At 38.3% G+C, this 15,731-nt stretch overlaps 2 protein-coding genes across 4 annotated transcripts; one reads left to right on the top strand and one right to left on the bottom strand.

Annotated features, from left to right (window-relative positions):
* Positions 1-4,902: 4,902 nt before the first annotated feature.
* LOC145429748 (uncharacterized) lies at positions 4,903-5,996 on the bottom strand. 3 transcript variants are annotated; one of them, XM_080303737.1, is made up of 5 exons: positions 5,911-5,996; positions 5,777-5,818; positions 5,594-5,652; positions 5,051-5,507; positions 4,903-4,965 (listed from the first exon to the last, which is right to left on the bottom strand). In XM_080303737.1, exons 2-4 carry the CDS (start codon positions 5,779-5,781, stop codon positions 5,095-5,097), a joined length of 477 nt encoding a protein of 158 aa, XP_080159863.1. In that variant the 5' UTR covers positions 5,782-5,818; positions 5,911-5,996; the 3' UTR covers positions 4,903-4,965; positions 5,051-5,094. The 3 variants fall into 3 exon arrangements, with proteins under 3 accessions (XP_080159863.1, XP_080159862.1, XP_080159861.1); XM_080303736.1 differs by having other exon boundaries at positions 5,777-5,823; positions 5,911-5,959; XM_080303735.1 differs by having other exon boundaries at positions 5,777-5,939.
* Positions 5,997-12,496: 6,500 nt separating this feature from the next.
* LOC145429747 (uncharacterized) lies at positions 12,497-13,808 on the top strand. Its single transcript, XM_080303733.1, has 4 exons — positions 12,497-12,542; positions 12,627-12,669; positions 13,007-13,062; positions 13,159-13,808. Exons 2-4 carry the CDS (start codon positions 12,665-12,667, stop codon positions 13,659-13,661), a joined length of 564 nt encoding a protein of 187 aa, XP_080159859.1. The 5' UTR covers positions 12,497-12,542; positions 12,627-12,664; the 3' UTR covers positions 13,662-13,808.
* The last annotated feature ends 1,923 nt before the right edge of the window (positions 13,809-15,731 follow it).

Raw genomic sequence — 15,731 nt, 5'->3', positions numbered from 1 at the left:
GAGGGAGAGGGAAAGAAAGAGAGCCAGGAGCAACAAGAGACAACACCATCACATTGGAAAGGTACAGTAAAGAAAATGAGTGACACCAAGAAAAGAAGCAAAGTCTGGAACCATTTCAATCTTATTGACAAAACAAAGGCAGAGTGTAGAGTCTACAAGAAAAGGATATCATATAGAGCCGGCTCCACAAACAACATGCACAGGCACCTAAGAACCATCAGTGCAATGGGAAGATAAAACGAAGTCAGTTGAGTGTGATATTAATATTTCTAAATGCCAACGTCCCCCTTAATTTAATAAATAATTTCCCCCAGGGATCAATAAAGTATTCTGATTCTGATTCTGATTCTGATTAATTAAAGATCTGAGCGTTCTTTTTTTTTTTCATATTTTATTGTGTTGTGGTTTGCAGTGTTTTGTGTTGCTTCACTTTATATTTGTTTAAAAGGAAAAAGCTGAAAATTGAAGTAGTTAAAAGTTGAAATGTAAATAGTTGGTTTTTGTATTTTATTTATTACATTTTGTGGAGTGAATAAATAAAAGTATATTTACAGTGGCCCCTAGAGACAAAGCACGTACAAACTCCAAAACACAACGGAAGTGCTCCAGGATGCTAGGGGCCGTGTTGAGATAGATAGATAATCTAAGTGCTTTGTAGTTTTGGACGCATTTCGTCTCTAGGGACCCCCATAAATATTTATTTATTTATATATATACACACACATACATGCATAAAGAAAACCACGTTTCTTTATATTACTAATTCCTTTTGTGCATAATTGTATATTGTTGTTGATAGTTAAAGCAACAAAACAACCTGAAGAGCCGGTTGGGAGCTGAAAGAGCTGACTCTTTAGTGAGTCAAGCCGAAAGAGCCAGTTCTCTAAAAAGATCCGGAAATCCCATCACTACTGGCAAGTGCCGGAGGGTCGTTCCCAACAGTGGGTTCAGACTTCGGGGTGTCACGTGATGCACGGGACTTAAAACAGTTCCGGTAGTGCTTACCGCTGCTTTAAATGGAGACAGTCAATTTTGGGAAATTATTAATCTATAAATGCATTAATTTATCTTATTTACATAACAAATGCAATTACATGTTGACATATATTTGTATTTTTACAGTAGAATATATGAGGGTTAGTCTGAACAGTTACTAAGACCCACTAGCTAAAAACAATTTTGGCTGTTCACCAAAAGCCAAACCCCCCAAAGAAGCCATACTAATTAAAATAACATGGCTACAAAAATCTATTAACAAAATAATGAAGATTGTTATTTCAAGATTTTGAACATCTAAAGTAGAGCTGGGCGATATGAGATTTTTTCATATCACGATATGTTTTTTTCATTTCAGGCGATAACGATATCTATCACGATATAAGCCAAATAACTATATTTGTAAGATTTAAATGTGCCGTTGCTCACAAGTAAAATGTGAAATAATCAGCAGCTTGTTTTTATTTAAATATTTATTTCCCATAATAAGTTCAACAGGGTAGATGTACTTAAGGAACATGAGACTTTTTCAGATAAATAAAGGCAAATATTGCAAACTACACAAAAGGCAGCCGCTAAAGCGTTTAAGTTTCAAAATAGAACAAACGAAACAGACTAAATTGTCAATTCCACTTAGAAACAAAATATTAATTCTAAAAATAAATCTTAGTTTGTTTTACAGAAGAACAGACAAAACTGACTAACTTTTTTCAATATCAAATAAACTGAGAACTAAAAGGAAATTCTCAATCTCTCCTTGTTGTATAGCTGAGCTTTTCAAACAGTTTTAACAGTTACTTTAGTCTGACAAAAGCCGAATGACGAATTAGCGCTTCCAGTCAGACACTGAGGCTACGTCCACACGTACACGGGTATTTTTGAAAACTGAGATTTTCCGTTTTCGTTTTAAAAAATAATCCCGTCCACACATAAAGGCAGAAATGAAGGAAAACGCTGCTATGAACATGCCAAAGCAGCAGGTGGCGCTAGATTCCTAACCGTGCCGAAATGTTGGCCAATCAGAAGTCTAGAAGCCTCGGTGGGAAAAAGTAAACAAAGCTGGGGCATAGAAGCAGAACCGAGTCGTATGTGTGGACGGACAGTAACTGTGTGTATATGTGAGCATTTAAACACTGCAGAGAGTAGAATTAACAGTATTGTAGAAATTCATTTCACAGAAACAATAACGTGGCGCACAGTGTGACGCATGCACCAGTTTATTGTATTTCCAGACTTGCTTTCGGCACATTTACAGTGCACGCTACTCTGTTTTTTGTCAGACTTGAAATAGCCGAAATACCTTCACCCTACGGAACTTCTATGGCTCTTCCGTTCGACAATCTCTCCGGCATTGGAACCATCATGTTTTCTCTTCGGTCACGCTCGGTTGATTTTTCTAGTCGGCACACTCATTTCCTCCATTACGCGCTGGCTCCATTACCCGCTGGCTGCTTCCCAAACAAATACACATGTGCGGCTAGGCACTTGTGCTGTACGTAACAAGTCACGCGACGTGACGCTGCGGCTGTGATTGGTTCGGCTCTGCGCTACTTAATTTGGATTGGCTGACCTTTTTTTTTTTTTTTTGAGGACAAGAGCAGCGAGGTCTATCGGGATAGCTTAATTTCTCTATCGAGTAAAAGTTATATCGCGATACATATCGTTATCGTTCTATCGCCCAGCTCTAATCTAAAGTTAACAGTACCATGTGCAGTACTTGTATAAGTTATTAAGATAGAGGAAAAGCAGAAGGGAAGAGACTGAGAAGAGCAAGCAAGTGTGAGAGAGAAGACTTGGCTTGAAATGAGGAAGAGCTTACACCTGCCAGTCAGCATACCAATTAGGCAGGAGGGGGACAGTGTCCCAGAGACAGAACATGTAGACACTCAGTGGCAGAGGCGTGGACTCGAGTCACATTCGAGTCATTAATTTTATGACTTTAGACTTGACTTGAAAAAATGTTCTAAGACTTGTGACTTGACTTGGACTTTTACACCAATGACCTGGGACTTGAATTGGACTTGAACCGGTTTACTTGAAAAGACTTGATATTTCACCCCAAATATAAAATTTAACATGCATATTATATAGAGATTGAAAATGTGACGTCATTCAGGGGTAGAACCGCAAAGGATTCTGGGAACTCGTGGCAAGAGGTACTAGCGCACGCAGGCTTTCAATTGAAATCAGTTACACAGCGATAAAAAGAAACAAAAAATGCCAAGAAGCTGTTGTATTATTAACTGCAATAGCCGGTCGCATGACAGCCACGGAAAGCCGACGGGTAAAGAGATCGGTTGTTATCGGATTACGTCGTGGAAGAGAAATTGTTCGAGCCATGTTTCCGAAGTAACAAAGAGGCGACTGGATTGCAGCCATTCAAAGATCAAATATAACGTCCCAGAACCCTCCAGCTCACAGGTTAGTCTGCTCCAAGCATTTACACGAAGGTCAGTCTGCTGTTGTAGTTAATGCGTCATTTTCATAACATAATTGGTGATATAGGTTACAAGCAAGTCTGGCGCTGAACAGAAATTGTCACGCTATGCTCCTTTGTTTATTGTGCATAAATAGTGAATTGTCCTGACACAATATTGTGTTTCGCTTCTGTTATTATGGTACATTGACAAAAACATATACTTTTATTCACAGGATAAAACAGGTTTTTTGTATCACTAATTGTCCAGTACGATTACAGCATACAGTATTATTGTCACTGCTACATTTCTGTGATTCTACCAGAAATTATTTCCACTGCTAATTAATTACCGTTGAGCTCAAAGGTCCTATTAATAAACGGTTAACGAATGTGTATTTATGAAGACACTTTATGAGACTGGTAAACTTATGATACGTACGATGGTCTTTCGTTCTACACGGTGCGTTTCAAGGTCCTGCACCCATCCGTCGGTAAACTGTACCTGGGCTTGTTGCAGTGACCTGAAGTTACTAAACTTCATGAGTGTATGCACTCACTCCAAGAAGCGTATAATTATAAATATGCATATAAATATGCTACGATGAGATAGCTGACTTCATCTAACTAGCAAATGTTGTCCAGGCTACGTTGGTGATGCAGTTTTTTTTAATGTGTATGATATTTTTGTCTTGCGATTTTTAAGCCGGCCCTATAAGCGCATCCAAGAACAACATGCAGCTTATCTCAGAACTGTCGGTGAAAATTATTCTTGGAGCTAGGTTTAATTGAGCTGCATTTTAAAGAGGTGCAATTTCACAATTTGTGTATATTTTCTAAGTTCACTATTTTGTCATGTGTTGAGAAAAACACAGATTTAAAAATCACATGGTCTAATATTTACATTTAGCATAACTGCAACATGCTTTTCTCTTTTTTTTTTAAAGACTCAAAAGGACTTGAAATTCAAAGTTTCAGACTTGTGACTTTACTTGGACTTTTACACCAGTGACTTGAGACTCGACTCTGACTTGCCTGACATTACTTGAGACTTGACTTGAGGATAAAGACTTGAGACTTGCAAAACAATGACTTGGTCCCACCTCTGCTCAGTGGGTTCTCTTGAAACAATCCACCCCCCCTATCGTCTTCTATCCATTCTGCATAATTTAACAGATCTTGCATCAGAGATATTATCGATTAAGCCCAATTGGAGTCTGGCTTTTAGTAAATATTTTTTAATCAACATTATGTTCTTAAATAATTTTTTAATTATTCCTTGCCCCTTATTAAAAGTAAATTCTTTTGTGCACACTCTTTTGCTTCAAAAAAAAAAAAAAAAAAAAAAAGTATGATTATAAGTCTTTATTGTAAAAAGCCTTCTGCTTGGATATCAATACCTGATATTTTTTGGCAAACTTTCAGAACAGTCATACATGCATCTATATGCTTAAATTGTTAAACACCAGCTTAGGAGGAAATAAGTGGCATTGTTTAAGTTTAAAGCAATTTATTAAGTATTTTGGCAACTGGGCAAAGAGTCATTGACAGACCTGAGAATAGAGAAGAGCAGACAAGTTAATCAACCAGTTATCATTCACACCACTCAAATGAAAAGCCAAGAGTAACTGAACTCACCAAGAGTTAATAGGCAGCTTTGGCTGGAGTTTGAAGATTGCATGTCAAGAAAGTGTGTAGCTGGTGTATGGGAGTAGCGGCATAGGTAAGCCAACAGACTCTGTGGGGGTGTAGCGGGTTTGGGCAAACACTGCTCTTCCTCTTTGGTAGCGTGAACGAGAGCCAGTAGTGTAGACTGGTTCCAGACCAGACACGTCACTAAAAACAGGCTTGTTTTCCTCACCGCTGGTATCAGTGTAAACACGGTCCCCCCCTGTATAGCCACTAGTGAACCAGTCATCCCCAACCATCGTGTTACTCCCGTAACTACGAGGACCAGCACTGGAGTCTGTGGCGATGTGGGCATAGCCGTCGTTTGCCTCATAATTTGCACTGTCTTGGGAATGGTCATAAAAAAATGCTCCCTCCTGCATGGGGTATGTGCCCATATCGTCATATTCCATATCAAATCCATAATCTGAGGAGAAACAAGGCAAGAGCCAGAATGTATTCAAGGCCACTTAATTTTGTTCAGCTTTCTCAATTTTGTTAGTGTTATCATACCATATTCTACAGGAACACAGATGATGCTTCCAATCAGCAGACATGAAATCCACAAAACCCTAGAAACAGTCATTTCAGAACATAAGGTTTAAGCCAATATTTAGCTGTTTTAGTACCCATTTATCTTGATGCATCAGACAGGCCCTTTAAAATTTAGCTTTAGACTTAAACATAATTACTCACCTCATTCTGCTGCAGTTTGAGTTCTGACCTGCCCCTGAGAGCCTGCACTAACAAAAATGGAGAAACCCTGGTCAACCATAATATATCAATAATCCCAGCCCAAAATAAGCCACAAACTCATAGCTTCTACCAACCCTTAACTTGTGCCAAGAACTTCTCCTTAGTTGATGCAGCCTACAGAAGCTGCTTTTATATGATCCTCAGTGCAGCAGGAGCTGATTGCTTAGTGATAGCAGCTGCCTTTGAAGTTAATCGCAAACAGCCGGCTTCTCAGTTCCCTCACTTCGCCTTTACCCTTATAATTGACGATCCATTTATTTACACTGATACATGGACCAGAGAACCACCTTAGCTCTGTATTGCAAAACAGAATTTGAGGTTTAAGGAAGTTTGTATTGAAAAACAGTTCATCACTCAAAGCTTTTTAACACAGTCCTCTTTAGGGACATCTGGTGGCCAGAAATATGAAGAGCAGCTTGAATCTAAAACGTACAATGAACTGCTTCATTATGACTGCCCACTCTACAGAGCTATGGTGCTTTGAATATGTTTTTTGGGGGGTGAAAAAATTATCTTATGTCTATTTTAATAATAAATAATTCAGACAAATAAACCTTCCTTGTTTAAACATGTGCCATGGTTTGTTTTCTTTTTGCTTGTGACGTCTTGATGTTTGTTTTTTTTTAACTAAAACTAAAATACACTATATATAACAATGTACAACACAATCTTATAATAGGTTAATAGGTTAACATTAAGACTGCCATAGCAGAAGATCTAGGAAAGAGATATGTAAATGAGAGGGAGACACTATGGATGGCATCGACTGTTAATCCTCGGTTTAAGGACCTGCCCTTCCTGTCTGAAGCAGAGACCTATTCCAGACTGTTGGACACTGTGGTGACTGTGATAAAGAAGGAAGAAATGTAAGTAAATAAATGAATTTATTTGGAAAAATTCAACTGAAGTTATAAGCAAGTGAATAAAGTAAAAAGCAAAAAAAAAAAAGCATATTGATGACATTTGTCATCAAATATTAGTGAAAAACAGGGTGAATCTTGGATTTGAATTTGGGCTTTCTGACATTAATATTATTTGAATTTAATGTTTTTCAGCAGCAAAAGAATGAGGAGACTGACAAACAGGTGGAGGAAGAGAATGCCACAGAGGAGGCTGTGGAGGATGCCACCCACATATCAAAGACAGCTTTGACTCCATCCCTCGGCCACCCCTAAAGAGACAGAGGACCTCATGTGCATTGGTGGACTTGCTCGGAGCTACGTTTGCCTCTACTAGTGACAATACTGCACCAAAATCAGACCATGATGTTGCTGCAGCTGAGATCAAGAGGTATAGAGATGAGACCCCTTTGCCTCTCACAGGAAATCCTCTCAGTTGGTGGAAGGACCATGAACAGGAATACCCTCAGCTATCCAAAGTAGCAAGGAGTTTCCTATGCATTCCTGGAACAAGTGTCTCTGCAGAGAGAGTTTTCTCCTCTGCAGGAGACATAGTAAATGCACAGAGAAGTGTCCTGAGAGCTGACCATGTCGATCAGCTTGTATTCCTGCACAAAAATCTGAAAATTGAAAAATAAACACTGAGAAAACACTACACATGTAAAATCTCTGATATGAGAATGTTTGACATTTTGGTTGAGTCTCATAAGCACTTATTTAGATGAGTAAATTCCTTTTTTCAGGTTGTACTAAAAGTGTTCCATTGATGGACACTGCAGAGCTGTACTTTATTTTATTAACACTTAATTGTAATAGCACTTTACATTTTTTGTTAATGTTTACTTGGATGGATTCTTCAAGCAATTTCATTTTTGATTTATATTTGTTTATATTGAGGTCACATAAAAAGTACTTTGTTTTGATGCTCCATAGAGCAGTTTTTGGATAAGTATTTTACAATCATAGTACTTAGAAAGACTTCAGTGTTACATGTTTACTTTTTTCATGTTAAAAAATACTTGATATTTCAGTAAAGTAGTTTTTGTTTGTTTATTTGACATGACTTCTAATAAGGCAGATGTTAATTTCTCCATTCATTTTGAACTTAGAGAGTGTTTTTGTTTCAGATGTTTCATGTCAAGCATTAAACAGTTTGGACTGTTTACTGTGAGTTTTCCTAATTAAATTTAGTCCTACTAAACACAAATATCGTCTGGCTTTTAGTATTGCAATATATCGTATCGTCTACCCTGTATTATGATACATATTGTATCGCCAGATTCTTGCCAATACACATCCCTAGTAACTTCCATAATTATAGCTATATATAACCTATAGTGTATTCCTTGTGCTCCCAGGTATAAAATGGACATAAGTGCTGATGAACTGTTTTTTATTTAGGCACAGGCAGAGCGTCCTCTTTTCCTGGCTCTAATTATGACGCACACTGGTTTGCTCCCTCTCGCACAAAATCACCCAAACACAGCACAAATCCCACTAATGATTCAATTCCTTATAAACCACTGAATCTGGTACTGAGGTAGTGACGTGCTGAATTAAGCTTCGGACGTCATTGATCATGTGACTGTTCAGACTAACAAAGCCCTGGCATAGTGTTTCTGAAGCAGTGTGTTGATGTTTTTTGACAAATATGCTGGAGCTTCAGCTTCCATTACTACTTAGTACTACAACTATTAATATCTGAAGGCTGTGTCTAAATGCTGACCTTTATGGGACTACTGTTGTAGCAAAAGGATTTTTGTGTGAGCCTATTTTAGTCTGCATGTGTGAATTTTGTAAAGATTTGTGTGTGCCTATTGAAATCTCTCTCTCTCTCTCTCTCTCTCTCTCTCTCTCTCTCTCTCTCTCTCTCTCTCTGTGTGTGTGTGTGTGTGTGTGTGTGTGTGTGTGTGTGTGTGTGTGTGTGTGTGTGTGTGTGCTCTCAGAACTATACACATGTATTTAGAGCTCTTTGTGCATTTTCAGATCTATGTGTATATAATCACATTTGTAAATGTGTGAATACATCTGTTCAGTGATTTGTGCTGATGCAAGGCAGGCTTAGGCTATGGACTGTGGATTGTGCTTGCTCAAAGCAGGGGCGGATCTTCTGTAGTGGCAATAGGTGGCATGTGCCATCCTAAAATAATCTCTTCCCACCCCTAGTGAGACCCTAGTTTTGCATATGATAATGCTGTTTATTAAAAAACCCTAGGCTAGCATTAACCCTTTGTGCAAGTGTAGAAACAATTAATATGAAATACATTTTTCAATTACACAATATAAACATATTGTGTAATTGAAAAATGGTTCATCCCACTGGGTCCCCTCAAAGTCATTAGTTTTCCTCACACAATGAGAATGTATGGAGACACAGCAGATGTAGCTATGAATGGTGTAACAGGAGAAGGTGAAATACAAAGCAAGATGAAGGAGAACAAGCTGAAAAGGACAAGCAACAGAGGAAGAAGAAATTGGCATATAGCCTAAAATCCAAACCAAAGAAGAAGAACACATTAAAAAAAAAGCTCTTAGAAAAAACGGAAAAAAGTGACATATTGCCCTAACTGACAGAATACCTGAAGCAGAGTGGTACAAAAGAAGAACAAGACAATAAGGATTTTTAAAAAAAGTATCCCGATGGCAATGCAGGTGAATGATTGCATGCGTACAAGTGTGCAATCATCATCCATTTGTCTTTCGCTCTGTGAGAGACCTCATCTGGAAGAGAACAAAGAACAGGTCCTTCCTGAAAAAGAAGTGTTGTTTTGGTAATATCTGTTTATACAAGTGATTTACAAAACTCAGTAAAGAGGAAAGCCTTGTGTTTTGTCTTACTTATAGATGAAAACAGATCTAATTGTTCTACAGGAATGTCATCCATGCTGAGATGATTTGACATTCAGGAAAAATCAATGGGGTAATGATATTTGGTTCTCACATGGCTCAAGTCACATTGCTGGGATAGCTACTCCCAAAGGTAAAACCATAGGATAATAATGGATTGCATTTATACAGCGCTTTTCTAGGCACCCAAAGCACTTTACAATTCCATTATTCATTCACTCTCACATTCATACACTGGTGGAGGCAGCTACAGTTGTAGCCACAGCTGCCCTGGGGCAGACTGACAGAAGCCAGGCTGCCATATCACACCATTGGGCCCTCTGGCCAACACCAGCTGGCGGTAGGGTAAAGTGTCTTGCCCAAGGACACAACGACCAGGACAGAGAGCCCAGGGATCGAACTGGCAACCTTCCGGTTACAGATGAGCTTCCCAATCCCCTGAGTCACAGTCACCCCGAAGGAATAAAGAAGCAATCCCAAAGGCCACGGTTTTTGTTTTGTTTTTTTGTTATTAAAGAGATCATACTCATTATATACTGAGTAACATTTGTGGTTATATTTCTCTCTGGAAACACTGAACAACTCAAAGAAACAGAAACACCCATTAACTTCCTGCTTGAAAAATGTACCTTAGCTGCAGTCCATCACGTTGATTTTAGCAGAGCTAGAAACTAATGTAAATGAGTCACGAAAAGTTGATTCTGTTCATCTGGACGGATCGTTTTGTGGGAGAAATGTTCCGTCACTCATCCGAGTGACTTCTTCAGTCTCAGCTGACTGCAGGTTTCCCCAATCTTATAAACAGTACATTGCATAATGACTGAAATCAGCCCAGTGAAGGAACAATGGGCTGGGAGGTCAGTAAACGAGACACTATTTTAATAGACTGCATTGGTGTTCAGTAACAACATCTACTGGATTTTAAAAGGTCATAGCAGGCAACCTGGACAAAGAGTGTGGTGAAAGACTATAGATACGTTTATTCTGACATCTGGGACCTATACTACGAAGCAAGTTCAACATATCCAGGATATTTTTTCATTACCCTAACACTGTTGATCAGGATAACTGGTCACAGAAACATGGCTATCTACAAACTAGGTTAACCCAGAGAATACTCACATGAAAGGTGTGGTGTTGGCAGCATCTGACCAATCTAAAAGAGGTGTTTCACAGATCATATCACTTTTCTCCCACAGAAAATGATCTATATGACACCTACACCAGAGACATTATCAAATGGTAATGAAATTATCTATAAAGAACACAAAATAAAGAAAATAAAATAGTGGAGGGCAACACTGTTGTAAGAGACTTTCTATGAACAGGAGACCATCATCGATCAAGTGGTGATATAGAGCTACTCTAATGTGCAGCCAAGTGACGGCACATTGGTCATTGTGTTCAGAATATGGGGTTGTCGTGTGCTTAGCAAGCAGTAGGAATGTGTCAATAAAAAGTGACAAAACTACACTGATCTACAATAACGCCTTCAGGCTGCACGGTTGCACGTTCCAAAGATCAGGACCACAGTAACTGAAGGCCCCCTCAGCACACTTGGGTCTGATTTACATTTGGGACAGAGCGAGCAGTGTGATCTCACTTGTTTCCCCTTTTCAGATTCATACTTTTCTCTGTCTACACTGAAATTGAGAAGAAAAAATTCAAAGAAGACAAAAAGATCTGCTTCTGTTGTAATACTTCTGCCGTGATCTTCAAGAACTGTGTGCTGCAGAGTATAGACTGAATACAGTGTGTGCACACTGTGTGCACACGGTGTGGGATCAACATTATTTTCTTAAGTAACCTGTGACGGCTCATGTGCTTTGGATTTTGTAAAGGTTAATCAGTTTACCTCAACCTCAATTGTAACTTTTTGTTCCATGGCTCTGGTTCTTTTTTCTAGTGTAATGGTTTTACAAAAACAATTATGTTTGTTTATTTAGTGAAAATATTTTTTAGTAAGAATGACTTTTATTTCTGTCATCATTCTTTCAAGTATAGTTTTTTCTTTTTAATTGATTACTGCTTTTAATTTCTGGAAATATAAAATGTCATCAGTGACCACTGTGTCATTGCTACAATTAGACAATTCTCAAAACCAAGCCTGGAATTCTTGTAAAATGAAACATAAAACATTTTCCTGTATAGGGATTTGTAAATGTTGTACATGTTTTTGGCTGGGATAAGCTTTATCTTATTCCAAACGTGAAAAATTTATGGGAATTTTTCTATGAAGGTTTCATTAAAATCATTGATAAACATGCTCCATTAAAAAAATAGAGATTTTAAGGTCGTAAAAATACCTGGTTCACACAAGAACTTTTAAAGTTACTTCATGAGTGTAATGTGGTGTGAGCCAAAACCAGAAAAACAGATCCTAGCTCAGATTGGAAATGCTTTATAGAGCTCTGCAATAAATGCATTGTGACAATAATAAATGCAAAGGCTGCATATTTTATCTCAGAAAATGTGAACACTTCCTTGAAATTTTGGAAAACACTTCAGTTACTAAATGGATAAGATACTGGTTCAGATCCCCCCTCACATACATAATCAAAGATAATGAGAAATTTGACAAAAAGAATGAAATACATAGTATTTTTAATAAGTATTTTATTAATTCCTAAAATGTTATTAAAACTCTAAATGCTACCTTGTGAAATGCATCTGGTCTGATTTGAAGCTGTGAGAAGGATGGAACAAAACTGTGTTGGTGATGAAAGGTTTAGAGACTGTAAGAGGACACAATTTGGTGGAAAGACAATGTGGAAACAACTTAAGATGGTAGAATAAAAGGGAAACATGGGGACATCTCCACAAATGAGAAGCTACTTGTTTCCAATTAACTACACAGGCAGCTGTTACCACTGAGCAATCAGTCCCCTCTGCAGCAAAGATCATATAAAATCAGCTCTTGTTGTTTCTAGTCAGTATGTGGAAGCTCCTGTTGCAATAAGGTACAGTGCTGGTATTGAGTTTGCATTGTAGTTTATTTATTGGTCTATTATGCATCTTATTATTTTTTTGTGATCCTGTAACAGACTCTTGGGGAGGTTGAAACACCTTACTCTACAGCAAAATGAGGTAAGTGATGCTATAAAACAACTAAAAAAAGAGTGCCGTAATCCAGCGGTGTCTGCATTAAAGTCAGAAATTTTAAAAACTGTTCATGTGCAGTGATGCTTCATAGGAAGGGTGCATTATGGGTGTGGATTGGATGTGTACATATCATGAATTTTATTATTATTATTATTATTATTATTAATAATAATAATAATAATAATAATAATAATAATAATAATAATAATAATAATAATAATAATAATAATAATAATAATAATAATAATAATAATAATAATAATAATAATAATAATAATAATAATAATAATAATAATATTTTTTTTTTAAACATGGTCTGCAGGTGGTTGTGGCTATTATGTCTCACTGGAAGCATCACTTGTGCACCTGTGGAGAAAGGCAAGAGGTTTACTAAACTTAAATGATTGACCAGTTAAAGTTAATGGGAGCTTAAATGTATTGGCAAGTCTTAGCTTCCATTAATTTCTCTTCTAGGGCTGGGACTGAACAGAGCTGAGACGCCACAAACACTTCCTTGGTATACATTCAGGGGAAAGGGGAGTGACTCTGACAAAGCACCAGAACACACTAGTAGTGGCTATGGAGTACAGAGCAGTCCTCCATATACCCTGTATGATGCTCCAGCAGCTGGTTCGTTGGGATATACAGTGGGTCAGTATGGAGCTCCAGCAGTTGGCTTTGCAGTAGGTCAGTATGGGTCTCCGGGAGGAGGTTCGGACAGATATGCAGCGGGTCAGTATCAGACAGGACCTACACAGTTTAACACTCAATCTGGCATCAACAATGGTGAAAACGAGCCAGTTTTCAGTGACGTGTATGGTCTGGAGCCAGTCTACTCCTTAAGTTCCCGTTCACGCTACCACAAAGGAAGAGCGGCTTTCGCCCAAACCCGCTACACCGCCACAGAATCTCTTGGTTTGTCTGTGCCGCTATTCCCATATACCAGCTACATGTTTGCTCCTCACATTGTCTACTGAAGAGCTGGGACTAGCTCTCTTGAATTGGGTTTCTTAAGCTAGTGATGGTTGATGGACTTGTCTTTACCTTGCAGGTGTTAATGTTGTGTCTCTGCTGCTTATGACTCAAAATTTGTCAATAAATGACTTTGGTTTGACTTGTTTAAATCAATTCTGATGCCTTTTGCCATGTTTCCTGAGGCAATATTCCAGAAACTGGCAGTCTTGTCACTACATTATTATTATTATTATTATATCTATATCTCTTTAAAAACCTTAACTGTGAAAATGATCAAATGTCAAAATTTGAGCCATGCAATTTAAACACGGACAAAATGGTCTTTACTGTCACCTTGAAGGCGTTCTTATATATAGCTTACTGTGGACACAATTGCAGGGCACAGAGGTAAGGTTAAAGGATGTTTTAATAGTCTGACTCAAGCCTTGGGAATTACAGGCAGCTTTATGATGCTTGTGCAGCAGTACCAACTCCTTGGGGCTAAGGCAGCGGTGGGCAATTCCAGGCCCCGAGGGTCCTGCAGGTTTTAGATCTCACCTTGGGTCAACACACCAGAATCCCATGATTAGTTCGTTACCAGGCCTCTGGAGAACTGAAGACATGTTGAGGAGCTAATTTATCCATTTAAATCAGCTGTGTTGGTTCAAAGACACATCTAAAACGGGCAGGGACACCGGCTCTCGAGGCCTGGCGATGCCCATCCGTGGGCTAAGGGCACTACAGGAAGGTCATCTAGCTCATCTTGCAGCTGTTTGTCAAATGCAACTACTAATCTAGTTAAGAGTGGACTTCTGTAAACCAGTCCACCTCCAAGTGATAACAAGGAAAAAGCAAAAAAAAACAAAAACCCTTATAGCTCTTTCTGAGTCTCACCTGAACTCAAAACATTCATTACAATGTTGTTCGGTAAAGTTGGGCAGCTATTAGGTCTGTTGGATGCAAATTATGTGACATTACAGCCAAGGCTCAGCCATAAAGCCCCGAAACTTAACTGCTGAGAGCAAAAAGCGAGAAAAAAAAAAGCGGTAAATGTAAAACTTTTATTTTTCAATGCCATTTTTTTTTTAATGCTAAAATTGAGTGTCGCTGTTCTGGAATTATAAATACACATTTACAGATTCCTTTGAAAATTCAGAAATGTCTGTACAGATTTACCGATTTATTCAAAACATTTAAAAATTGATTACACACACACACACAAATCTGCACACAAATCAAAATACACACTGAAGGAAACGGTTTCCAGGGCCTAATCCGTGGATCGACTTCCTCCGAGGCGTGGACGTCTATCAGCAGAGAATGTATCTTCACCTATCAGCAGAGAATGTCCCTTAGTCTGTAACACAGTCAAATATATTCTCAAGCAACATTCAAGCATGCCATTCAGCGTGTTAGTACGAGCTCGGGAGCAGCTTGGGAGAACAAGAAAACAGACTGCTTCAGGTTGTCTTCCCAAATTGACTCAACTTTATTCTCAAGTACAACAGTTTATATAGAGGGTAAAATTCATGAGACAGCAGATTTATCAGTTTAAACCAGTACAGACCAAGATAAGGGAGCGTCTTCCTGCCCTTGGGTGAAGAAGCATCCTTTGTGTAGTGTATCAGTTCAGCTACAATTATGATTATCTCAGCGACATATTTTCAAGGCACGAAATAAAGAGTTCTTTCATTAGTGAAATCTGAAACAAACCATTTGGCCTTCAACAGGCGTCTAAAAGATTAAGAAACTAATGTAGCTGAGGGAGTGATCTCTGTGGTATTTCAACCTTGTACCAGCCTGTGATTCTCACACATCAATTCTTGGGTCAAAGAGAAAAATAACTAAAACAAAGGGGCCTTATTGAATGACAGAGTTTTCCTGTATAATGTCACTATAAAACAATATCCAGTAAATGCTCCCATGGTACTAAAATACCTAACACACACATGCACAAAATGTTTTGCCACAATGATAGTCTTATACAACTGCTAGAAATAGAACTAATTGAACTTGCTGAAGCCTGTACAGGGAGTGCAGAATTATTAGGCAAATGAGTATTTTGTCCACATCATCCTCTTCATGCATGTTGT

Source organism: Astatotilapia calliptera, chromosome 7 (genome assembly GCF_964374335.1).
Source record: "Astatotilapia calliptera chromosome 7, fAstCal68.1, whole genome shotgun sequence".
NCBI classification, from domain to species: domain Eukaryota; kingdom Metazoa; phylum Chordata; class Actinopteri; order Cichliformes; family Cichlidae; genus Astatotilapia; species Astatotilapia calliptera.
Note: the sequence above shows the minus strand (reverse complement) of the source record. Positions and strands in the feature narration are given on the sequence as shown.